At 47.2% G+C, this 25,540-nt stretch overlaps 1 protein-coding gene across 1 annotated transcript in view; it reads left to right on the top strand.

The window, feature by feature from the left end:
- Nucleotides 1-25,540, top strand: part of ZWILCH (zwilch kinetochore protein) — a 77,796-nt gene that overhangs the window by 40,477 nt on the left and 11,779 nt on the right. Inside the window, 7 exon segments of the mRNA XM_044279376.1 lie at nucleotides 7,712-7,767; nucleotides 8,719-8,742; nucleotides 8,744-8,825; nucleotides 10,134-10,213; nucleotides 17,844-18,000; nucleotides 19,479-19,507; nucleotides 20,209-20,345. Of these exon segments, the coding sequence (XP_044135311.1) occupies nucleotides 7,712-7,767; nucleotides 8,719-8,742; nucleotides 8,744-8,825; nucleotides 10,134-10,213; nucleotides 17,844-18,000; nucleotides 19,479-19,507; nucleotides 20,209-20,345 (565 nt within the window).

The raw sequence follows: 25,540 nt of genomic DNA, 5'->3' as shown, positions 1-25,540 counted from the left end.
AGCAAGGGTTAACAGCCAAACAAGACTGTATCTTTATTGCCCTGACTCTGCCGTTTACAGAAACACCCCATATGTGGCCGTAAACTACTGTACGGCCACACAGCGGGGCGTAGGGTGAAAGGTGCGCCGTATGGTTTTTGGAAGCCAGATTTTGCTGGACAGTTTTTTTGACACCATGTCCCATTTGAAGCCCCCTGATGCACCCCTAGAGTAGAAACTCCATAAAAGTGACCCCATCTAAGAAACTACACCCCTCAAGGTATTCAAAACTGATTTTACAAACTTCGTTAACCCTTTAGGTGTTGCACAAGAGTTATTGGCAAATGGGGATGAAATTTGAGAATTTCATTTTTTTGCCTAATTTTCAATTTTAACCCATTTTTTCCACTAACAAAGCAAGGGTTAACAGCCAAACAAGACTGTATCTTTATTGCCCTGACTCTGCCGTTTACAGAAACACCCCATATGTGGCCGTAAACTACTGTACGGCCACACAGCGGGGCGTAGGGTGAAAGGTGCGCCGTATGGTTTTTGGAAGCCAGATTTTGCTGGACAGTTTTTTTGACACCATGTCCCATTTGAAGCCCCCCTGATGCACCCCTAGAGTAGAAACTCCATAAAAGTGACCCCATCTAAGAAACTACACCCCTCAAGGTATTCAAAACTGATTTTACAAACTTTGTTAACCCTTTTAGGTGTTGCACAAGATTTAATGGAAAATAGAGATACAATTTCAAAATTTCACTTTTTTGGCAGATTTTCCATTTTAATATTTTTTTTCCAGTTACAAAGCAAGGGTTGACAGCCAAACAAAACTCATTATTTATGGCCCTGATTCTGTAGTTTACAGAAACACCCCATATGTGGTCGTAAACTGCTGTACGGGCACACGGCAGGGAGCAGAAGAAAAGGAATGCCACATGGTTTTTGGAAGGCAGATTTTGCTGGACTGGTTTTTTGACACCATGTCCCATTTGAAGCCCCCCTGATGCACCCCTAGAGTAGAAACTCCAAAAAAGTGACCCCATTTTAGAAAGTACGGAATAGGGTGGCAGTATTGTTGGTACTAGTTCAGGGTAGATATGATTTTTGGTTGCTCTATATTACACTTTTTGTGCGGCAAGGTAACAAGAAATAGCTTTTTTGGCACTTTTTTTTTGTTGCTATTTACAACATTCATCTGACAGGTTAGATCACGTGGTAATTTTATAGAGCAGGTTGTCACGGACGCAGCGATACCTAATATGTATACAATTTTTTTTATTTATGTAAGTTTTATACAATCCATTTTTAAAACCCAAAAATTGTTTAGTGTCTCCATAGTCTGAGAGCCATAGTTTTTTCAGTTTTTGGGCGATTATCTTGAGTAGGGTCTAATTTTTTGCGGGATGAGATGACAGTTTGATTGGCACTATTTTGGGGTGCATATGACTTTTTGATCGCTTGCTATTACACTTTTTGTGACGTAAGATGGCAAAAAATAGCTTTTTTTACACCGTTTTTTTTTTTTTTTTTTTTTTTTTTTTTACGGTGGTCACCTGAGGGGTTAGGTCATGTGATATTTATATAGAGCCGGTCGATACGGACGCGGCAATACCTAATATGTATACTTTATTTTTATTTATGTAGGTTTTACACTGATTTTATTTTTGAAACAAAAAAATGATGTTTTATTGTTTCCATAGTCTAAGAGCCATAGTTTTTTCAGTTTTTGGGCGATTATCTTGAGTAGGGTCTCATTTTTTGCGGGATGAGATGACGGTTTGATTGGTACTATTTTGGCGTACATGCGACTTTTTTGATCACTTTTATTACCTTTTTTGGGAAGTAAGGTGGGCAAAATTTCAATTTTCTCATAGTTTTTATTTTTTTATTTTTATGGCGTTCACTGTGCGGGGAAAGTAACATGACCGTTTTATAGATCAGGTCGTTACGGACGCGGCGATACCTAATATGTGTAGTTTATTTTATTTTTTTAATTTGTATTCAGTGATAAATGTTTTTTTTTTTTATCTTAACTTTTTTCACTTATTCTTTTTATTTTTTGACCCAGACCTACTTGGTTCTTGAAGATCCAGTGGGTCTGATGTCTGTAAAATACAGTACAGAACCTATATAGGTTTCTGTACTGTATTTTATTTACACTGAACAGATCTATGCTTTCAGCACAGATCTGTTCAGCACCATGGACAGCAGGACGCCTGAGCAGGCGTCCTGTTGCCATGGGAACCTTCCCCGTCTGCTCAGTTATGGTCAGAACTTCGCAGACGGGGAAGGGTAAGGACGGGGCTCTGGGGGGGCTGTCTGGGGGCTCTCTCCCTCTCCCATCGGGGGGCTGCAAAGGCACAGCAGCCCCCCGATCGGAGAGGGAGGGAGCTTCCTCTTACTGTTAACCTTTTCCATACAGCGGTCCGTACGGACCGCTGTATGGAAAGGGTTAAACGGCTGACATCGCATCAACGATGTCAGCCGTTTATACCAGGGTGCCAGCAATGTGCTGGCACCCTGGTATACCCACTGTACACCAACGATTACGCAATAGGAGGCGGGCGGGGGATCGCGATCCCGCCTGCCGCACCGCCCGCCTCCCGCAACGCCCCCACCGCCTGCGACACCCCCCCTGCACCACCCGCCGCCATCAAATCATGCAGGGGTGCAGGGGGGGGGTGTACTATATTGATTTTAGGCACCGCGGGGATCAGAAACTGCAAAAAGCGCAGCAAACCGCAGGTCTGAATTGACCAGCGGTTTGCTGCGATCGCCGACACGGGGGGTCACATGACCCCCCCTGGCGTTTTAACAGGATGCCGGCTGAATGATTTCAGCCGGCATCCTGTTCAAATTAACCCCTGCGGCGCCGGAATGCCGATTTTAAAGTCAGGACGTACCGGTACGTCCTTGGTCAAGGACTCGGGAAATAGGGCGTACCGGTACGTCCTATGTCCTTAAGGGGTTAATTAGATAATAAATGATGGCATACAATTTGCTAATTACTATTTGTTTCCCTTTCAAACGGCGTATTCAAGATGACACTGTGATTTTGCGGTATCGTTTTTGTACTTTATTGTTTACGATTTTGTACTTGATTGTTTGCAACTTTGTTATTAAGTTGTTATATTATATATGTGGGTTTACTTACTAGTTTATTTGGCCAGTTTATGCGCCCACTCGTTTTGATTGATAGATATTGCTATGGCCGCTTCTTCCTGGGCGTCTGACGTCATCCCACGTGTTGGTGGGGTAGCTACTAATATAACTTGAGATGTGTATAAGGCCTCTTTCACACTTGCGTTGTCCGGATCCGGCGTGTACTCCACTTGCCGGAATTACACGCCGGATCCGGAAAAACGCAAGTGAACTGAAAGCATTCGAAGACGGACCCGTCTTCAAAATGCGTTCAGTGTTACTATGGCACCCAGGACGCTATTAAAGTCCTGGTTGCCATAGTAGTAGTGGAGAGCGGGGGAGCGGTATACTTACAGTCCGTGCAGCTCCCGGGGCGCTCCAGAATGACGTCAGAGCGCCCCATGCGCATGGATGACGTGCCATGCGCATGGGGCGCCCTGACGTCACTCTGAAGGGAGCCGAGCGGATGGTAAGTATACTGCTCCCCGCTCCCCACTACACTTTACCATGGCTGCCAGGACTTTAGCGTCGCGGCAGCCATGGTAACCATTTAGAAAAAGCTAAAGGTCGGATCCGGCAATGCGCCGAAACGACGTTTAGCTTAAGACCGGATCCGGATCAATGCCTTTCAATGGGCATTAATTCCGGATCCGGCCTTGCGGCAAGTGTTCAGGATTTTTGGCCGGAGCAAAAAGCGCAGCATGCTGCGGTATTTTCTCCGGCCAAAAAACGTTCTGGTCCGGAACTGAAGACATCCTGATGCATCCTGAACGGATTTCTCTCCATTCAGAATGCATTAGGATAAAACTGATCAGGATTCTTCCGGCATAGAGCCCCGACGACGGAACTCTATGCCGGAAGAAAAGAACGCAGGTGTGAAAGAGCCCTTAGTTTGTGAAGGTTTGCTGACGAAGGCTGGACGGGCCGAAATGCGTCCAGTTATTGTAAGGATTTATGGAATAAACACAAAGCATATGAATTGAAGAAGCCACGGTCTGCTGAGATTTATTTTTCATTTATTTGGAGTTTGCTCTTCTCTCGTGCAGGCACAACGAGTGCTGATCCTCCCTATTTACAAAAAAGTTATATTGGTCAGAATATGGTGATTATAATTTATTATTTTTTTGTGCAGGGTTTTAATATAAGAAAAATTATACAAGTGTGGTATTGTTGTAACCGTACTGACCTGGAGAATGAAGATAACAGGTCAATTTTACGGCATAGTGAATGGGGTAAAAAACAAAACAAAAAACCTTTGTCAGAATTTCTTTTTTTCCCAATTCCACCCCATTTGGAATTTTTATTTTCTGCTTCCTACTACATTGTATGCAACGTAAATGGCACCCTTAGAAAGTACAACTTGTCACGCAAAAAATAAGCCCTCATAAGGCTATGTGAACGGAAAAATAAAAAAGTTAGGATTATGGGAAGGCGGGGAGTGAAAAACGAAAAGGCAAAAATTGAAAATCGCAGGGTTAATGTGTAAAAAAATAAAAATAAAAAATAGACATATTAGGTATTGCTGTGTCCATAACTACCTGTTTTTTTTAAAAATATCACATGATCTATCCCCTGAATGCTGTAAAAATAAAATAAAAAATACAGTGCCAAAACAACAATTTTTTGGGTCACCTTGCGCTAAAAAATGTAATATTGAACTATCAAAAAAATCATATGTACCCAAAAATAGTACCAATAAAAACATCTGCTCTTCCCGCAAAAAATGAGCCCCTACACAAGACGATCGGCAGAAAAATGAAAAAAATTTATTGCTTTAAAAAAATGGACACAAAAACATGATTTTTTTTTTAACGCTTTATTATGTAAAACTGTAATAAAAAAATTAAAATACACATATTTACATGATCTATCCGGTCAGTTGAATACTATAAAAAATGTGCCAGAACAGCCATTTTTTATTGTTACCTTACCTCAAAATAGTACCAATAAAACTGTAACCTTATCCTGTAGTTTCCAAAATGGGGTTACTTTTTGGGAGTTTCTACTACAGGGATGCCTCAATGGGTCTTCAAATGCAACATGGAAACTTAAAATTATCCCAGTGAAATCTGCCCTCTAAAAACCATATATTGCTCCTTCTCTTCTGTGCCCTGCCGTGTGTCCATACAGCAGTTTACGACCACATATGGGGTGTTCCTATAAACTGCAGAATCAGGGTAATAAATATTGAGGTTTGATAACCTTTGCTGTGTTACCATTGAATAAAATGGAAAATCTACAAAAAAAAGTAAAATTTTGACATTTCACCTCCATTTTCCTTTAGTTCTTGTGGAATACCTAAAGGTTTAACAAAGTTTCTAAAATCAGTTTTAAAAAAAAAAACCTGAGGGGTGTTGTTTCTAAAATGGGGTCATTTATGGGTGGTTTCTACTGCGTAAGTCCCACAAAATGACTTTATAACTGAACTGGTCCTTAACCCCCTTTGCTACCAGTGCCGTACATGTACGGCGCTGGAGTGATGTGCGAACATGGCGCCCGTTCGCACATGCAGCGGGCGACATGCCTGGCAGGTCTCTGCTGTTTCAAACAGCAGAGACCTGCAGCTAATTACCGTGACCGGCAATAATGCTGATCGTGGTATTTAAAAGCTTTAGACACAGTGATCAAGTATGATCACGGCATGTAAATGCGCAAAAACTCGGAAGCTTGCACTTCCGGGCTTCCTAACGACACCCCCTTTGACCAATGGGGATGTCGGTAGTTGCTGTAAATACTATGAGCCTCGCTGACAATTCATGCTGCAATTCTTATTTTGGTCACCAGGTGGCAGGCCAACATAAGAAATGAGCAATTGTCATAAACTCATGTTAAAAATCCCTGGTTGTACAAAATTAAAAAACAGAATTTATAGGCTCTTATATGAGCTTTGAAATGATTACAAAAAAATTTAAATAAATATATAAAAAATATAAAAGTTAAAATCACCCCCTTTCCGTATAATAAAAAAATAAATACCTAAATAATAAAAAATATAAACATGATGGGTATCACAGCGATCAAAAACGTCGGTAATATTAAAAAAATAATTTAAATTTCCAATACGGTGAATGGCATAACGGAAAAAAGAGTCAAAATGGCCGATTTGCAATTTTTTTTATTGCTTCTCTTACCCCAATTTTTTTAAAATAAAATGTGATAAAAAAAAGTCACATACACTCCAAAATGGTGTCAATAAAAACTACAGATTTTCCTGCAAAAATTTAAGCCCCTATATAGCTCAGTAGACACAAGTATAAAAAAGTTATAGGTATCAGAATATGGTCATGTAAAAAAAAAAAATGTAATTTATTTTTACACTATTTAGACATAAAAAACCTATACATATGGCGTATCGTTGTAATCGTACTGACCTCGAGAATGAAGGGCATGGGTCAGTTTTGCCACAAACGAAACGCTGTGGGAACAAAACCCGTAAAACCGCGGAGGAATTGCGTTTTCTTTTTTTTTTCCAATTCCACCCCATTTGGAATTTTTTTTACCTCGTCCCCCTACATTTTATACCATAATTAATGGTGGAATTAAAAGGTACACCTTGTCCCGCAAAAAATAAGCCCTCGTACAGCTATGTGAGCAGAAATATAAAAAAATTATGACTCAAGGAAGATGGGGAAGAAAAATTCAACTCAAAAACATAAAAATCTGTGGTATCCTAAGGGGTAAAGTGGGTTTTGGAAATTTTCTTAAAAATTTTAAGAATTGCTTCTACAGTTTTGAGCTTTCTAACATCCTAAAAAAATAAAATGACATTTACAAAATGATACCAACATAAAGTGACATACTGCATGGGGAATGTAAAGTAATAACTATTTTATGAGGTATCACTATCTGCCTTAAAAGCAGAGAAATTGAAAATTTCAAGTTTTTTGTAAAATTTGGATTATTTTTATTTTTTTTCTAAATAAAGGTAAAACATATTGACACATTTATCACTAACATGAAGTACAATATGTCACGAGAAAGCAGTCTCAGAATGACTTGGATAAGTAAAGGCGTTACAAAGTAAATACCACGTAAAGTGACACATGTCAGATTTGCAAAAATCGGCCTGGGATTAAAGATGAAAAGTGGCTCGGTACTAAAGGGGTTAAAATAAAAAAAAGGTGGCCCTCAGTCTCTTAAATGAGGAGTGGGGTAAACCCATAGAATTTCATAGAGGACTATGTTTCGTTCACTGGGAAGGAAGTGCTGACAGATTCCCTGTATGCCCTGCTGAGTGTTACATCCCTGCCAGTTACGGCATACCAGGGGATTGCTCCCGTATTCATTTACAGCCCCTCACAACATGTTTAATGTAACCGCCACCATCCGTTTCATTTTATGTATCTGGTATGCAACCTTGAGATGAGGGTTGTTAACCTCTGGCCTATACAAAGCACAAGGGTACAAAAAAAAGCATGTCCTTCCTATGTAACACATTCAGATTAACTTTGATTAACGTTGATCCATACTTTTGCTTAAAATCCAGGAAATTCTCTATTTTACTGTAATATTTGTAAAATGTTCATGTTGTAATTTGCTGTACAATGCAAGAAACAATTGTTCTTTTCTTTTTTTTCCCCCCCAGAGCTTAAGAATAAACTAGACGGAGTTAATAATTCAGCTCCTAAAAAGGATGCAGAGGTGAGTCCGCGTGATATGATTTACCGAATGCCTCCGATTTTATTCCTCCAGCACCCAGAAGGTGTGTGTGCTTTGACAAGGTCAATATAAAGCTATTTCTCTCCTGGCTGCACATTGTAGGTAATACTCAGGAGTAATATTGCAATTATTAAACATGGCAATTACACTGAGGGATGCACATTCCGACTGCACAATTCAGCTGCGTTGCCTGAGGGTGCATAAAATAAAAAGGAAACCTAAATAAAAATTGATAGAAAGCCACGAACAACAAGCGGGCCTGAGGGGAAATAGTTTCATGTCGAGGTCTATTGCTTGTAGACTGCTGAGGATTTACTCCCGAGGCTTGAAGGGTATCCAAACAGCCTCGATAAAATGATTTCCCAGTCATTCTGCTCCGCTCATGTATTATTTATACGGCAGTCTCGCTGCACGCATGATGGATGTGGACACTTAATTTCTTTTAGCCATTCTTCATATGTATGACTCTTGAACAGGTGACTAAGCCATTTAAGTGCTGAGTGGGGCCTGTTAACTCTTGCAGTGCTATACGAATGGCAGTCAATTGTATTAAGAGTCTAGCTATGGGTATTTACACATTATTGTCACGCTCGGCTGTCATCCGTACCTTGTCTAGAGCTGGAGGGTTTGTTCCAGCTCTTAATTAATTAATCATACGATGGATGAATTGGTTATATTGTCACGTCTGAGCAAATATTCTGCCTATGTAGGCACTTTCTTCTTTTTTTTTTCTTTTTTTGTAGTCTTGAAATTAGTAAGAAGATGTAGCCAGACTGGCAACAAGGAGAGACAGTTTGATTGAATAGTAACCAGCAGACCGATGATCAATCACACAAGTTTCTTTGTAGTGCCTGAATTGTGTGACGCTGATGTGGAGCAGGGTATGAATGACTTCAGCTTGTGAGGCTGACGCTACTCATTATTCATTTCTAGAAAGTAAAGAGTGATGCTGCAGCAGGTGGACAGCTCCATCCAGTCTTTTATCATCGAACGTGGAGATTTGGACTTTGCTGAGGTGCTGTGGTGTAAAATGAGAAAAAGTAGGTGATTCATGTATTATGTGTGTGTGTGTATTAGGGGTGGGCGATATAGGCGATATAAATTTGTGCCACGATATGGATTTTGTGCATATCGCCAGACCGCGATATGACCACGGAGCGGTAGTGAATGATCGCGCTCTCGGCGCGCACCATGTTCTCCTGAGCCGTCACAGTGGAGAAGGAGGGAGTCCCTCCCTTCCCACTGTGCGTGGCTGCCGCTGGCCACCAATAAGAACAGAGGAGGAAGGGAAGGAAGGACTGTGGCCACTGCGCCACCAAAGAATGCCTGAATACCAACGTAGCGTTCATGTGCCAGCCATATCCCGGCCCCTATGACTGCACGCTGTGATCCGCCGCAATTAACCCCTCAGCCAATTTGCTGGCTGCGACAGAAACGAGCCTCCCTAGCATCGCAGGTGACGCGGCCTACTATTACCTTTCCCCCGTCCCAAGATGTTTTGATCCGCGCAACAAGGAGATGCCTTGGTGACCACACGGGTGCTGGGGAGAGGGGTAAGTATAACCTGTATGTGGTGCCCAAGAATTTTGGGGGGCATTATAGGGGTTGGATAACCCCTTTTAATGAAAGGACCATGATAAGCATACATATCCAGCGCCACTATCTCACAGACAAAGTAGCAGGAACATTAAAGGGCATCTGTCACCATGATCACCCCTCAAAACATTAAAGCTGAACACGCCAAGTGTGATGTTATACAGAGCCTGTCTGGCTTCTTCTGTAGCACAACCATTCAGGGGGAGTAACACAAGGTAGTCAGGGTCTGGTTTCAAGGAGAATGGCTGCTGACCAAGTCAGAGAGACCAAATAGTCAATGTAAAAATCTATCTTAGATCTTTTTTTAAACCATAAATGATGATTTCTTTGCTGCACAGCACCATAGTAGAAAATCCTCAGTCAGGGGTAATATAACATTTAGCAATGTACTAAAATGCAGGACCGCCTTTCTGAACATTATTATAATATCCAACATTTAAAAATGGAAGAAAACATTACCAACCACTCCTTTCACTTGTTTACAACAGCCAAAATAGCACACACACTGCCCAGAAGTCCCTCGTCAGGTTGAGATGCCATCCTGAGTTCTCACACTACATACAACACTCACAGGCTCCAAACACCTGGACATAAAATGGGTACAGAAGACAGGGTGCAGGATGAGAATATGGTTCTTTGTGGTTAGGTAATTGCTGTAGAAAAACACTATCTATGGATATTCATCAATGTAGAGATATCATCTGATGATCCTCAATGAAGCTAATGCTAGTTTGCTATATTTGTTTTATCAGGTGTAGCTTCTTATCAGGATGTTGTAAACTGCTTCTCACTCGTCGTACAATCCCTGAGACATGGCGATGTGCACCCCTGGGTAAGATTCTATTTGGAAATATTTTCCCATTAGTCTATTTGGGAATATAATTCCTTAAACAAAAGTAGGATCATAGGTAGGTGCAGGCAACAGCCTCATGTATACAGAAATGGCAGACACCTCCCTAAATATACTGGTATTTATGTTAGTCCCATTTTAGGTCATCCTCATGGTTTTGCATTCTTACACTGATCACATCACTTATTATGGTGTTCATCAAGGTGTTTTTTTTCTCCAGAATTCAGTATACAGTCTGCAGGTCGGCAGATGACCGCCCGGCTGCCAGCACAGGAGAATGTGACGCCCTCTGATTTTAGGCCCCTCTTCTCCATATGTCAGTGCTAGCAGCTGTTTAGGCATCCTGCATGCTGTATAAGTATTTTGGTGAGGGGAAGGATTGATATCAGTAATTGTCAGATGAAATTAATTATGAGTGCTGAAAAACATTACCAGAACTAGAAACATGGATATTATATAGCTTATCACAGGATAGACGCACTGGTTTTCTAGTTCACTGCTGAAGTCCAATGCAACTTTTAAAGAGTTGTTCCAGCTGACCTGCAGGGGCAGACTGAGAACTTAATGTGGCCTTAAGAAAAAAACCTAAAAGTGGCCCCATGTTGTAAGCGGGTCCAAATTAATAGAAGGAGGTGCGGCAGAAGTAGGCTGGGTAAGCAATACTATAGCGCTAAATACTGTCCCATTAGAACCATATATCAAAGTGCAGCACAATATATTGCCCCCAAATCTGCCCCTTTGTGGTGTCCTTCAATAGATGCCATTTTCTGTCCTCTTCCACCAGTTGTCTCTGATTAAGATATGTAGCAGGGGGCAAGAGGTTTGGGTCACAGAAGTTGAAATCAGGAGGGCATGTGCAGCCACTGGCCAGATTTGAGTACCTGATTCTCACAGCTTTAGGTAACGCTGAGAGCTCATTATGTACTCAGCCAGTGGCAGAGAGGAGGGCTTGGGCGGCCCCCTGGTCATCGGCCCAACGGGAAATTTCCCTGTAAAGTCAATGACCAATCCACCCCTGCTGACCTGTAATACCAGGCGCATCTCATGGACAGAAGTGGCACTCTTTCTAGGAAAAAAAACTTTTTCTAGTCTCAAACATCCCTTTAAAGTGGCTCTCCAGCCATCAACTCAAAGATGATATGCTGGTCAGTACCTATGCGTATAGGTGATGCATATAGGATACTTATTTCTCGTGCATGGCATTGGGGGACACAGCACCATGGGTATATGTCCAACTACCACTAGGAGGCACTAGACACAAAAAGTGTTGGCTCCTCCCAGGTGGGCTATACCCTCTCCACAGGCACGAGGCTATTCAGTTTTAGTCTAGTGTCCGTAGGAGGCAGACCTGTCCTGCTTTTTTGCAGGTTCTGCTGTTTATTTTTATTGTTTTTTTTTTTCTCTCTTCCGCAGGTCGGTTTTTTTCCACCGTTATGCCTGCTGCAGGCTGGGGCTCCATCGTGTTCCACTTTAGTTGCCCCCCCTGCGGGCGCGTACTTCGGTACCATCGCCGGTCACCCAGTCCCCACGGACTGCATCCGCAGTGGCTTGCCGGCATTCCCACGGTTCCCGTGTTGAGTCTGCCGAAGGGGTGACCGTGCTGCGCCCGAAGACATCGGATGGTGAGTATACTCCCCTGTCCCTGTGTCCCTGCCCCAGGGTTAGGTTCCCTTCTGTGGCCAGGGGGATGGGATCCACCTTAGCTGGGGGTCCTGGGGAGCCTCTTCTTTCCTCCTAGCCAACCCCCCCACCCCCCTCCTGGGGGGGTTATATTCATGTTTTTCCTCCCTTCTTTTCCCCCTCGGTTGGTCTTTTCTCTCCTCCCTGGCCACAGTCTCTCCCTGGCTTCCCTGCTACTTTAGTCCCCGGCTTCTGCCGGGACTAGGCCTCATCTTCTATGGCCTGTCCCCGGCTCCCAGGTGCTCTGTTTGCCCTGATCTGCCTATCCCCAGGTGTCGCTTCTCCCCCCCTACCCTACTCACCTATTTTTATGGTCCGGTGGGCCCTCTGTCGGCCGCGGTTCGCCCCGCCCCCCTTGCTCCATTCCCGGCCGCCTCATAAATCGAGGCCCCGGCTTTTGGGCCTGCTAGGCCGCAACCTTCCCGGCCCCTCCCCCTTGCTTCCCGGGCTTTTCTGAGCCCCGCCCGGCCCTCGGGAGGAGCTATCTCCTCACCCTTTCCTGGGCTAACATGTTTTTTCTGTTGGAGGGGGTGGTTAACCCCTCGATTGCTTCATGTCCCCTGCAGCCCTACTAACCACCTCTTTTTTGGGGAACAGCTGCTGCTGCACCTCTTTGGGGGAACACTGCGTCCGGGTCAGGATAGACAGCCTCTGCTGGCTGCTTTTTGAGCATCTCTTCTCCCAACAGCTCCTCGGTCGCCACGTGTTTTCACGTGCGTCCGCTGTCTACAATGGCTGCCATGTGGTCATCCTGTCCCTGCTGGTGTGCAGTACCTCTTCCCAGATCCCATTGTTTTCCCTGAACAATCTTTTTGTGTAGGTTCCCCATGAATGGGTCCCTCCGTGTCAATGCCATGGGAACCTTGGCCGACTCTCCCTGGCAGTGTCGCTGGAACGCTACCAACCCAAATTGCGGCCACCTCTGCCCTCCCAGGGTCCTCCCTGCAGATGGGGCATGCTTAGTTAGGGGTACCTGCACCCGGGTTCGGCGAGGGGTAGCTCACAGTACACCCTCGGGTGGTCTCAACGGGGTTCCACCCCTCCTCGGCATCCTCGGATCCCCCCCAGGACAGGCCTGAGGCTGGTGACGAATCCTTCCTGTCACCCCATCCGTTGCCTCTGGGGACACCTCTGCACCGATTCCCTCGGAACAGAGCATCAGGCGGTCTTCCTCCATATAGAAGCCCTCTGGGAGGTCAAGACTACGTGCACGGAGGAACCTCTCCTACCTAAACAGGGTTGGTATCCCCTCTAGTGGATTTTCGGATGGTGCTCCCCTGACCGCACAGGTATTCAACCGCACAGGTAAGGCAGCCGTCCCCGTGTTTAGCATACTGAGTCACCTACCCGGTGTCTGATACGTACGCCTTCTCCTTAACAGGGGGGTTCCTGCACCACTGCCATAGGCTGTCCCTGACAAGCCTTCCTGATTCCCCTACACCAGGGGCTATCCTCTACACATTTGAGAGTGTTTCCGTGGGGTCCCCATCCTGTTGTTGGTGTTCACCACTCTACCTCATTACAGGGAGTTCCTGTTCTGGGCAAGCGGTTAGCTCGGCTATCGCCTCCTGTAGGTTGGTGAGTTCAGAGCAATTGTACAGCCGCCTTGCCCCTTTTCTTAGGTAGTGTACCTACAGAAGCCATTACTCCTGGCTGGCTCTATGGTGTTCCATACAGCACTATTTCTCCCTTCCGGGTGAGATATACAGGCCGCTTCAATTGCCGTTGCAATTGCACCTGTCTGTTCCCAGCCACTTTGCTCCTGTCATAGGTGGAGTACCTACACCATCTCCTGATGCTGTAGCCGATTCCCCTGGCTTGGCGCTATGGTGTTCCATGCGACACTATTTCTCCCTTCCTGGCGAGATATACAGGCTGCCTTTAATTGCCGCTGCAATTGCGCCTGTCTGTTCCCAGCCAATTTGCTTCCTTCACAGGTAGAGTACCTACGCCATCGCCGGTGCTGTAGCCGATACCTCTGGCGGGCTCTGTTGTGTTCCATGCGGCAACATTTCTCCCTACGGGCGGAATATAGAGGCCACTTTCAATTGCCGTAGAATTGCCCCTGTCCGGTTCAGTTACCTGTCTGTTCCCTGCCGCCTTGATCCCTTAACAGGTGGAGTACCTGAGCCATCTCCGGATGCGGTAGCCGTTCCTCCTGTCCGGCTTTATGGTGTTCCATGTGGCATTTTCTCTCCTTACAGGACGAGATATTGAGGCCTCCTCCTATTGCCGTGGCCATTGCACCTACCTCATCATAGTGTGCACCAAACGGCCATCTTACTCCCTTCATGGGTAGAGTCCCTGAACCGTCTCCGATGCTGCAGCCGTTCAACCTGTCTGGCTTCTAGGGTGTGCTATGCGGCCCTGTTTCTGTTGCCATTGCACCTACCTGATTGTGGTGTGCACCTGTCTTGTTCTTTGTGGTACCGTGCGGCCCTACTGGGTTCCATTATTAACGCGGTTGCTGTTGCACCTCTCTGGGTCTAGGGTGCACCATGCGGCCACATTGCTTCGATCTTAAATGTAGTTCCTCTAACACAGCCATATTTCTACTTTACAGGTTGTGTACCTGTACCCTCCGTATGCTGTCTCATTCCCAGATGCTGTGGCTATGTTTCCACTCTCCTTAGTTGGCAACATGCAGCCACTTTACCCATATTTTAGGCGTGTGTTTGTAGTACCCCAAGCGCTGGGCCCTGTGGTGCGGTCTGTAGCTCAGACAGTTTCTGTATCACTGGGTGTTTTCTGCCCACGGGTTCTAATCTGTGCTGCGGATGTTGATTCCATCCATTCGGTTCTTCCATACATCTGCCACTCCTTTACTGTCGCGCTCATTGGTCTCCTTGTACCTCTCAAGGCACTGTCTGCACCAGGCCCCCTTCGTTCAGCGTGTGCATGGTTACCATGTCTGGCAGGTGTGGGCCAGCCCAACCCCCACCTTGTCGGTCTACTGCTACTTCTGGTAGCTCCAGTATATGACTGATCTGTCTGATCCGGCGGGTGGTCCTCATTCAACCACGCTCCCTACTCCGTGGCCAGGTGGTTGTTGGCCTTCGTGCTGTAGTTGCTCTTGCCTTCTCTTTACGGTACTACGGTATGCTGTGCTCCGCGTTACCCCATGTTATAGGGGAGTACTCGCGTTGTTTCCTAATTGCTGAGCGGCCCATTCCTGGTGAAGTACAAGGATCTCCACTGGATCTTCTACCTTGTTTGGACACGTAGCTGGTGGCATCGGCCGCGGCTGCGGTTTTCTGTCATCGCTGGATGTCCGCCACACGGAATCCTTCTGGGTCCACGGCTTTTATCATTGCTGGACGTCCTCCCTGATGGGTCAAGGACAGGACCTCTGAGCGCCACACACACCTGTCTGAATTTTCAGCTGATTGCTCTGGTATCGGACAGGGCCCCGTAGTTCCTTCTGGGTCCAGGTGTTTTCGGTATTCCCTTGTATTTTCTGCTTAGTTGTGGCGGAGGGGCAGTCCTCTTGGACCTTGCCGTCGTCTGCACCTGTCTGGTGCTTTCTCCCCCCTGGAAGTTTTCTGTATGCCGGTCGCAGCTGGTTTCTACATTTCTATGTAGGCTACCCCGGTTTTTTCATGGCGACTTCTGCATTCCTTATGCATATGGATGTCTGTCGTTTTGTGGTACATCCCGAGCTGCTGTACTTGCCCTCTCTGGGACAATGTTTAAGGTTTGCTGGTCAATATTCTTGGTACGGCTAGTTGTCCATGGCCAATGCCCCTTCCCCTATGGTGGTTTCTTTTCGCCTTTCCTGGATATTCTGGCTTGCGTTGTCTTCTGGTGGTTCAGCTCCTGGTTCCTTGTGAGCCCATACTGGGTACTCCTTTCTGGAGTCCCTGTCCCTGTTCATTTGAGGTCCTCTTGGGATTTGTGTCTCTTTTTCCATCCTCCCACGTCAAGTACCTGGTATTGAGTGGTTTAGTGCTGCGGTTTGCAGTTCCACCGTATGGTCTCCTTCGGGAGGGACCTCCTCCTGTTGTAGGACCTTTCCTCTTTAGGTTTTTTGGAGTGCTCTCCTTCTACTCCCATGTCTCTCAGTCCAGTGTGTCCTGCCGAGGTTGCCTGGCCTGTATCTGGCTTTCTTTTTTCCATGATACTTCACATGCCCAGAGTTTCCTCTGGTCTTACGCTTCACGGTGATATCTTGTTTTCGGAGGCCTGCGCCTCGTCTCCTGTTTTTGGGGACGCAGGAGCTATCGTTCTTTTCCTGGTTTTTTACCTACAACCCCCTCCTTCTCCAGGGTTGGCGGTTTCCTCTAGCAGCCTTGGGTTTTCACCTTTACATGGGGCGCTTAGCTTCTTTCCTGGCCTTGCGGTGAGGGGAGTCCCCTCCCTTCACATGTGAGCCTTGCTATGGCTCCCCCACTCGTTTGGTTTTCAGTGCTTACCTGTTTCTTTTCTCCCCTGGCCTTTCAGGGGATGGCCACAGGTTTTTTGGGTCTGGAACAATGTAGAGCGTTGGGTAGTTTCACCACGCGGTGCTGTCCTAATTTTTTCTCCAGCCCTTGGCTGCGCTCTGTTTCCTTTTGCCACCTTCTTGCATTTGGGATTTTCTTCCAGTCATTTGTCCTGGGGTGCTGGCAGTCTTCCCTGCTTCTTCTGAGGTTTCTTCCTTGTTATCGAACCTCTTGCCCATCTCGTGTTTTTTCCCGTTGGGTCACATGGTTCTCCTGCACCTGTATGCCCAACCGGTGGCGCGTCTCTTCTTTTCCCTCCCTCAGGGACTGCTTTGGGACGTCCCATGGTGCTGTGTCCCCCAATGCCATGCACGAGAAAATTGGATTTTTTGTACTCACCGTAAAATCCTTTTCTCGTAGTAGGCATTGGGGGACACAGATCCCTCCCTATGTTTTTTCTTCCGCTTCTCCGGGCTGGTCTCTTGATCTTTCCCGGTACGGGAGTTGTTGGTTCCTTGCTTTTCTTCTCTCTCCTACTGCTTTTGGTACAAACTGAATAGCCTCGTGCCTGTGGAGAGGGTATAGCCCACCTGGGAGGAGCCAACACTTTTTGTGTCTAGTGCCTCCTAGTGGTAGTTGGACATATACCCATGGTGCTGTGTCCCCCAATGCCTACTACGAGAAAAGGATTTTACGGTGAGTACAAAAAATCCAATTTTTCTTCATAGCTTAGCTACTTTTTAGTTTAGCTATATTAGGGCAGAGTTGTTACCTGTGACTAGAGCTTCAGTCACTACCGGTAGTCTGACAAGTTCCGCCTCTCAAGATTGGCTGCAGTGTATAAACATGGGTCTCCAGATCACAGTCTTGGGCTACTTTCATTCTGGCATTAATCTTTTCCGGTATTGAGATCTGTTATGAGTTCTCAATACTGGAAAAAAACGCTTTTGTTTTGTCCCTATCCATTGTTAAGGGGGACAAAACATAACTGAACAGAACGGAGTGCTCCGAAATGCATTCCGTTCCGTTCTCATACCGTAGAACAAACCACAGCAAGCTGCGGTTTGCTTTCCCTCCTGGCATGACCCACAATGCAAGTCAATGGGGACGGATCCGTTGTCTCTGACACAATAGAAAACGGATCCGTCTTGGCAATGTTAAAGATAATACAGCCGGATCCGTTCATAACGGATGCAGACAGTTGTATTATCAGTAACGGAATAATTTTTGCTGAACCCTGCTGGATCCAGCAAAAACACTGGTGTGAAAGTAGCCTCACCAGGTAGTCAGTGTGTGGAAAGCAAATTTATATTCTTGCAAAGAGCAAATTACTAAACCACCAGATAGAAAAAGCATACATATACCGAGGGGAATGAGCCTGGAGGGTCGCTTTTTTTTTTTTAACCTATGTGATCACTTTACCAGTTAATACTTCATCAGTAAAGACTTCTGTACTGTTGACTGGTGAGGTCTTCTCCTGTTGGCACTGAATAATTGTTTGCTTATTCTAGATCCATCGTGGGAGCAGCAGCACACTGAGCAAGCTAATTCAGCAGTCCTACCACGGAAACATGCAAAGTGTCTCCCTTTCGGGCCTCACTCCCATCCGCATGCTGCTAGAGATTGGTTTGGACAAGATGAAAAAAGATTATATCAACTGCTTTATAGGTTCGCAGCTTCTGAGATCTCCTACTGTGACATTATTAACACATAATACAGCCGTCATGTTGAAAATGAATATAAACTGCTTTGCATACTTTTTGTTCCTACGGTTTCTTTTTAAGATCATAATCACTAAGTTATGTTTCTTCTGTGATGGCTGAGAGAAATTAAGGCCAGCGTGATTTATTCTGTATATCACTAGAAGTAATCTGAAGTTAGATCAGTCACTTAAAGGGGTTGTCTCCTCTGAGACATTGCTGGCATATTGCTAGATTATGCCACGAATGTCAGATCCCGCACCGATCCCGCCTCTGATACCTGTTCCAAAACGGGCCCTCGAATGGGAAGGAGAGCACATGCACGGCGTGTTCTCCGTTCATTTCTATGGAAGTCCCAAAAAAAGATAAAAGCGCTGCTCTGTGATTTTTTTCGGAAATCTCATAGAAATAAATGGAGAGTGTACCGCACAAATGCGGCCACCGCTCCTCACTTCTATGGAGCAGAGGTTGGTCTCGCTCCTATCTGACATTCGTGGCATAACCTACCGTAGCAATATGCCACAAGTGTCTCGGATGAGAGAACCCCTTTAAAATTAAACGTTGGCTTCATTCACACTTTTAGTAAGATTACATACACTATTTAGATAATAGTGGTAAAATGTATATAGTGCCAACATATTCTACAGCGTCTGGAATTCCACCCAGTATGTAATGAAGCAACTGATTTATCTTGAAGGGGTTATTTCAAAAATATATAGGTAGGACCAGGGTATAGTATTCAGATCCCTGCTAGTCAGACGTTTTTGTCATATAATGATAACATAGTTTTTGAGGCTGAAAGAAAGGAATATGTCCATCCAGTTGAAGTAAAAACCCTCATGAGGCAGAAATCAGTTATTCTCATCTTGTGGGGGGGTGGAATCTTTCCAGACTAAATCTGCTGATCCCCACGGATCATTAACCTAGAAATCTAATACGGTAACTATAACTTTTAATATTGGCAAAACACAAAAAAGACCCTCTTGAACTCATTTAGTGAGTTCACCATCACCACCTCTTCTGGCAGAGAGATCCATAGTCTCACTGCTCTTACCGTAAAGAATCCTCTTCTATGTTTGTGTACAAACCTTCTTTCCTCCAGACGCAGAGGATGTCCCCTCGTCACAGTCACAGTCCTGGGGGATAAATAGATGATGGACTAGATCTCTGTACTGACCCCTGATATATGTATACATAGTTATTAGATCTCCCTTCAGTCGTCTTTTTTTCTAAACTAAGTAACCCTAATTTTGATAATCTTTCTGGGTACTGTAGTCCACCCATTCTAGTTATCACTTTAGCTACCTGCCTTTAAACCCTCTCAAGCTCTGCTATGTCTTTCTTGTGAACTGGTGGCCAAAACTAAAGATGATGAAGACTATATAGCCTATGTCACACAAAGGTAGACTTCAATTTAATAGACTAATAGACCCTTTGTGTTAACAGGTCGAGAACTTGCAACATTCAATTACTTGGTAAGTTTACAAGATGATATCACTTCTTTTCCTCATGTGGCTTTGACAATGTACGTACCGTATTTTTCGGACTATAAGATGCACTGAACTATGATACACACCTAGGATTTGGAGGAGGAAAATAAGAAAAAAATATTTTTCCTCAGACCAGACCCAAAATCAGACCCCCAAGCTCCATCAGCCTGAGATCAGACCCCCATCAGACCTTAGATCGGACCCTAAAAATATAAATAAACTTGCCTTGCTTGCCTGGTCTTTTTACGTCCCCCGCTGTACTGTGACCTGACATTGCACAGCACCAGGTCACAGTACACTCCTATGGGCATTACGTGCTGACGCTGTATGCTGTCAGGACACAGTGCAGAGGGGGCCTGGAAGAAGACCAGGGAAGGTGAGTTCTGCACAGCGCTTCCCTCACAGTTTCCCGAACCTCCCACAAGCTGATGACCTCTTCTACAATGGAAGCAGTTATTAGCATTTGGACTATAAGATGCACCGCCACATTTCCCTATCTTTTTGGGGGGAATAGGTGCTTCTAGTTCTAGTATTTCTTCAAGGAAAACTAGCTCTTCCACATCACTTCGTGACTTTAAAATATGTAATCTGTATTAGTTCCATGATGGATTGCTATAAGCAGAACGTACATTTTATTTTATTTTTTCCCCTTTGGTCCTGTTATAATACTGTACTTTCCTGCTCAGGATTACTTCATCAGCACATCCGTGGATCTACAAGAGCAGGTGCACCGTCTCAAGAAGCTGCATCATATGCTGGAGGTGGTTGCAAACTGCAATGCTTTCCTGAGCCTGGAGCATGAGAACCTCTTTCCGCTTATACAGTGAGTCTGTACTAGAACAATGCTCACATAATGCCTAAAACAAAAGTTAAGTTTGATTTTTAAGAGGTTGTTCTATTCCAAACATTTATGGGATGTTCACAGGATATGCTGTAAATGTCCAGTAGGGACCTGCTTCTATCTAAAGAACCAGTTGCACTTCACTGGAAATGGGGAGGAAGCTGTACATGCGCGGCTCTCTTTTTTCACTGGTGTGGCACTTCCAAAAATAGCCAAACCCTTACTCAGCTATTTTTGGAAGTCCCATAGCAGTGAATAGAGAGAGTCATTCGTGCGTGGCCTCCTCACTATTCCTGGCGGCACATGATAGGGCCTTGAGATGGGAGCAACTACCTGCACCTATTGAACAATTTATAGGATATCCTGCTGATATGCCATAAATATAGAGATGGGATAACCCCTTTAAGAAGGGTGGTTTCACACACAGTTTTGTTTTTTGTTTTCTTTTAAAAGCAACTGCAGTTTTTTTTAGCCAAAGCAGATCAAGCAGGAAAGAGAAATATAAGTTTCTCGCCCAGTTTCCTTGGGGGACACAGAAGACCTTGGGTATAGCTCATCTCCATAGGAGGCGTGACACTAAGTGAATACTGTTAAGCCCCTCCTCCACAGCTATACCCTCAGCCTGGAGAGAGAGACTGCCAGTTTTTAGCTTAGTGTCCAAGGAGGCAAGACACTCCCTGCTCTGCAGGGCTGTTTTCTCCTTGTTTAAATTTTAGATTTTTACTTTTTTCTTTCTTTTTTGTTCCAGATCATCAGGGACAACAGAGACGCACTAGACCTCTCTGTTTCTCCCGGGGTTGAGCTGCGCCAGTGCCGGTCACCGCACTGCTGCCTCCCCCACAGAAGGCAAGGTGGATCAGGGCAGCCTAGCTCCCTTACATCCCGCCAGCGCAAGGGTCGCCCGCACGCCAAGCCCCTCTTCCAGCGTCCTGCCACTACGGTGCCAGTAGCTGAAGGGGCGACCCTGCTGGAATGGACCGAGGGTGAAGACGGCTGTGGTAAGAGAGTGGCTTCTCCAGCCCTACGTCCCCCACCCAATGGTCTCCTGCGTGCCTGACCCCCATACTGGGCCTCTGGACCCTTCCCCTGCTGGACATAGGCTGGCCCCTGGGGTGCCGCTGTGCGGCAATCTGCTCCCCTTTTTCTCCTGGCCTCATAGGACATGCTGCTAGTGAGGGGACTATATCCTGAGCTCTGCGACGTCTCTGGGTCCCCCCCTGGCATCTGGCGCTTCCCCCCATCTCGCCTGATCACATTGAGCTTACCGGAGGGGCAGGACGCTGCAGTGGAGTAAGGAGGACCCCTTACTCTTCCGGCCGGCGGGGTGGGCTCCCGCGGCCAGCGAGCCGCCATTCCGGCCCTCCTGTCTCTTCTGGCGGCGGGGTGGGCTCCCGCGACCGGCAAAACCGCATTCCGGCCCCTGTCTTTTCCGACCGGCCGGCAAAACCGCCACTCCGGGCCCCTGTCTCTTTCGGCCGGCGGGGTGGGCACCCGCGGTCGGCGGGGCTCCGCTAATTGGTCCCAGGCTTCGCGGCCTGCTGGGCCGCAATCCCGACCGGCCCGCGGGGTGGGCTCCCGCGGCCGGTTTGAACCGCCATTCCGCCTCAGGTCCCGGCGGTATGACAGGCCGGACGCCGCAAATTTAGCCCCCGGCTTCGCGGCCTACTAGGCCGCAATTTTCCGGTCTCTGGTGGAGGGGGCGGGAACTTCTCCAGGCGCAATTTTTTCCCGCCTGGAGGTTCCTCCGCCCCCAGGGGATCGCACGCCGCCCTCCAGGCCGGATCCCTGTTAACCCTTTGGGTGCAGGCCGGCTCCCACAAATGGGTCTGTATAGTTGGCCCCCCCTTTTTTTTTTTTCTCCTAGTCTCTCAGGGCCCCTATATAGTGGCTCCCCTTTAGCCTCAGAGGCTGGGTTTAAATTAAATTTAAAAAAAAAAAAAAAAAAGATTTTTTTTTTTATAATGATAAAATAAATAATAATAGATCATGATTTCTATTGGGCTGCGCAGGACGCTGCAGCCTCATCAGTAATGCTGCATGTCTGCATGACCTCTTTCCACAGGCGGCATGGTGTTGCGCTCCCAGCCTGCGTCGCTGCTAGGGCATTTCCCCTTTTAGGCGGTTTTTTCTTGCCTCTTCCAGGATACGGCGCTGGCCAAGTGCATTCGGACCTTCTGTAGGCAGCATTCATCGTCTCTTTCAGTTATGGTGCCTGCCATGTGCATTCCCCCCCCCCTCCTAGGCGGGCTACTGCACTCTCCCTGGCTGGCCATGTGCATGACCCCCTTCTTAGGCGGAATACTGCACCTTCACCGGATACGGTGCTGGCCATGTGCACGACCCCCTTCCATAGGCGGAACGCTGCACTCTCTGGATTTGCTGCCGGCCATGTGCGGGACCCCCTTCCTGGGCGGAACGCAGCACTCACTGGATTCGCTGCCGGCCATGTGCGTGACCCCCTTCCTGGGCGGAACGCAGCACTCTCACTGGATCTGTTGCCGATCATGTGCATGACCCCCTTTTTTAGGCGGAATACTGCACTCTCACCGGATACGGTACTGGCTATGTGCACGCCCCCCTTCCATTGGCGGAATGCTGCACTCTCGCTGATGTGCTATGATGTACTTATGTACTATGTTATTGTGCTGCACTCTCACTGGTTTCGCTGCCGGCCATTTCTTAGGCGGTATGCTGCACTCTCATTGGATTCCCTGCCGGCCTTAGGTATGCCTCCTTCCCTCAGGCAGCATACATACATCCCTCTGTCGTTGGTTGTTTCCTCGCAGGTACGTTGCTGGCCACGTGCATGTACCCCATACATGGCAGGGTGCTTGCACTCTCGCTGGATCCGCTGTCGGCCATATGCATGGCCCCTCTTCCGTAGGCGGTGTACGCACTCTTGCTGGATTCTCTGCCAGCCCGGGGCATGCCTTCCTTCCTCAGGCGACATGCACGCATCCTTAGTGACTGTGTTTGTCTCTTGCCAGTACATTGCTGGCCATGTGTATGACTCCCATGCATGGCGGTGTGCTCGCACTCTCCCTGGATGAGATGCTGGCCATGTGCTTTTTCTGGGCGTTGTGCTACACTCTCACCGGATACATTGCTGGCCATGAGAATGGCCCTCTAACATGGGTGGAACGCTTGCACTTCCATTGGTTACGGTGCTGTACGGTGCTGGCCTTGTGCGTGACCACCTCTCACTTCAAGGGCAGAATTTGGCACGCTCATGAGATTCACGGCTGTCCTTATATAGCTGTGCTGGACTTGTACATGTCCCCCTTCATTGGCAGAGTAGTTGCACTCTCGCTGAGTTCAGTGTTGGGTGTATTATTGCACACTCATTTAATGCTAGGATATCCCTGTGCATGTTCCCCTTTCACTAGGTGGACCTCCTGCGTTCCTGCTGGTTTATAGGGTAATGTCCTGCTTCTCTGAAGTAGGTACGGCCTTAGGCATCACTCCCTTTTGGGACGGGTCTTTGCACTCTTGCCGACTGCTGTTGGCCAGGTACAATTTCCCCCCTTTCAGGGTGGACTGATTGCGTTCCTTCGCATGCTATGCTAGGTTTGTGCATAACTCCCTTTCAGGTTGCACTTTGCAATTCCGTACATGCTGTGGCACTCTGGGACGAGCCCCCCCTTTTTTCTAGGTGGGTTGGCCTTCTCGCTGCTTACGGGGCTGCTCGTACGTATGCCTCACCTGCTTCCTGCGGCATACCTTTGTTTCTTGGGAGACGATGCTTGCCGCCAGCCTTGCACTCGTCCCTAGGGAGTTCATTCTGTCCTCCTGACCGGACAGGCTCTTTTGCTCTCTGCTGCACCGAGCTGACAGGGAGTGTTCGTGGGTCCTAGATGCATGCCCATGCGTCCTTCTGCGGCATTACTTCCCTGCGCTAGTGGTCACATGGTCGAGAGTGCTGTTGTCTGCAGCGCCTCTCGAATTCTTCGTTGGCTCTGGCAGGACTGCGGTTCCCTTGCCTGCTGCAATTTCCTCCTCTTCGGATGCAGTGTGGTATGAGTCCTTCCTCTTGGCGCCTCTACGCTTCTGTCTGATCTGCTACCGGGTTCGGGCTGCTCTTCTCGGGAAGGTCACCCGACTTCTCTTGGGTGCTGGATTACCCAGGTCCGGGGACCTCCGCCTTGGGTTCTTCAAGGTATTCGCCTTCTGCGAGGCGGTGGACCGGGCGTCTCACAGTGTAGCGGGTTCTGCTTTTGAGCTGTCCTATGGCTTCCCTGTTGCCCACTCCTCCTCCTTTCGGTTGGAGGGTGTTTTGTCGGCCTCTGTCTCGACGGCCTTATCTCGCCGGCTTTGTTCGGCTCCCGCTCTATACGAATCACTCCGATGTGGCTTCTCGCCAGCCTTCGGAGGCTGTATTTTCACTGTCCTCCCCTCTGGGGAGAGCATGATTGTTCATGTGGATGGTTCCGGTGTTCCTTTTGGCCTCGTACCGTCTCCCTTGTTCACGCTGGCTGTATTAGCTGTGTGCCTATTTACCGAGTCTACCGCGTTCTGTCCCCCCACTGAGTGCAGATTGCGTGGCCCGTTCTAAGACGATGGTCCTGATGTAGACTTACCTTCTCGATGACTTGGGGGGACTACCTCGGTCCAGATTGTCCTTTGATCTCCCTCACCGGGACTGTACAACGTGGTTGCATCAGCATGGACTTTAGCCTGCCTTCCCCTGGCGTCTGGCGGATCCTTTGGGTTCTTTCCCTCTGTCCTCTGCTCCTCCACTCGGGTGGATACGGGACAACGTTGTTCGAGGGCCGACGGGGCTAGTTTTGTCGACCCTTCTGCCTGTGTTACTGGTCTGCGCCTGATCACATTGGGTTTTCGCCTGCTTGCCAGGCGACTGTCCACTCCTGGCTGTGTTTCGTCCAGGATCTGTCGTAAGACTTAGGGTTTTTTTGTCGGGGGTTCTGTGGGAAGCTGTGCATTCCCCACTCTGAAGTTCTTTCCCCATGGTTCTGTCTTTTCCTTGAGGTGTCAAGTGTCGGCGCTGTTCTTCCTCTTCCAGCGTTCCCGGCCCTCTGGCCTGCCAAGACCTTCTTCCTCGGAGTGGCTCTTTGGTTCCTCTGTACTGTCCTTCGGTACCGCCCTGGGGACTGTATTCTGAGCTCTCGGCGCTCCAATCTTGTCCTTGGAGCCGTTACAGGAGTTCTCTCTATCCCTTC

This window comes from Bufo gargarizans, chromosome 2, assembly GCF_014858855.1.
Source record: "Bufo gargarizans isolate SCDJY-AF-19 chromosome 2, ASM1485885v1, whole genome shotgun sequence".
Lineage (NCBI taxonomy): Eukaryota > Metazoa > Chordata > Amphibia > Anura > Bufonidae > Bufo > Bufo gargarizans.
This window is presented reverse-complemented; position numbering and strand designations above follow the sequence as displayed.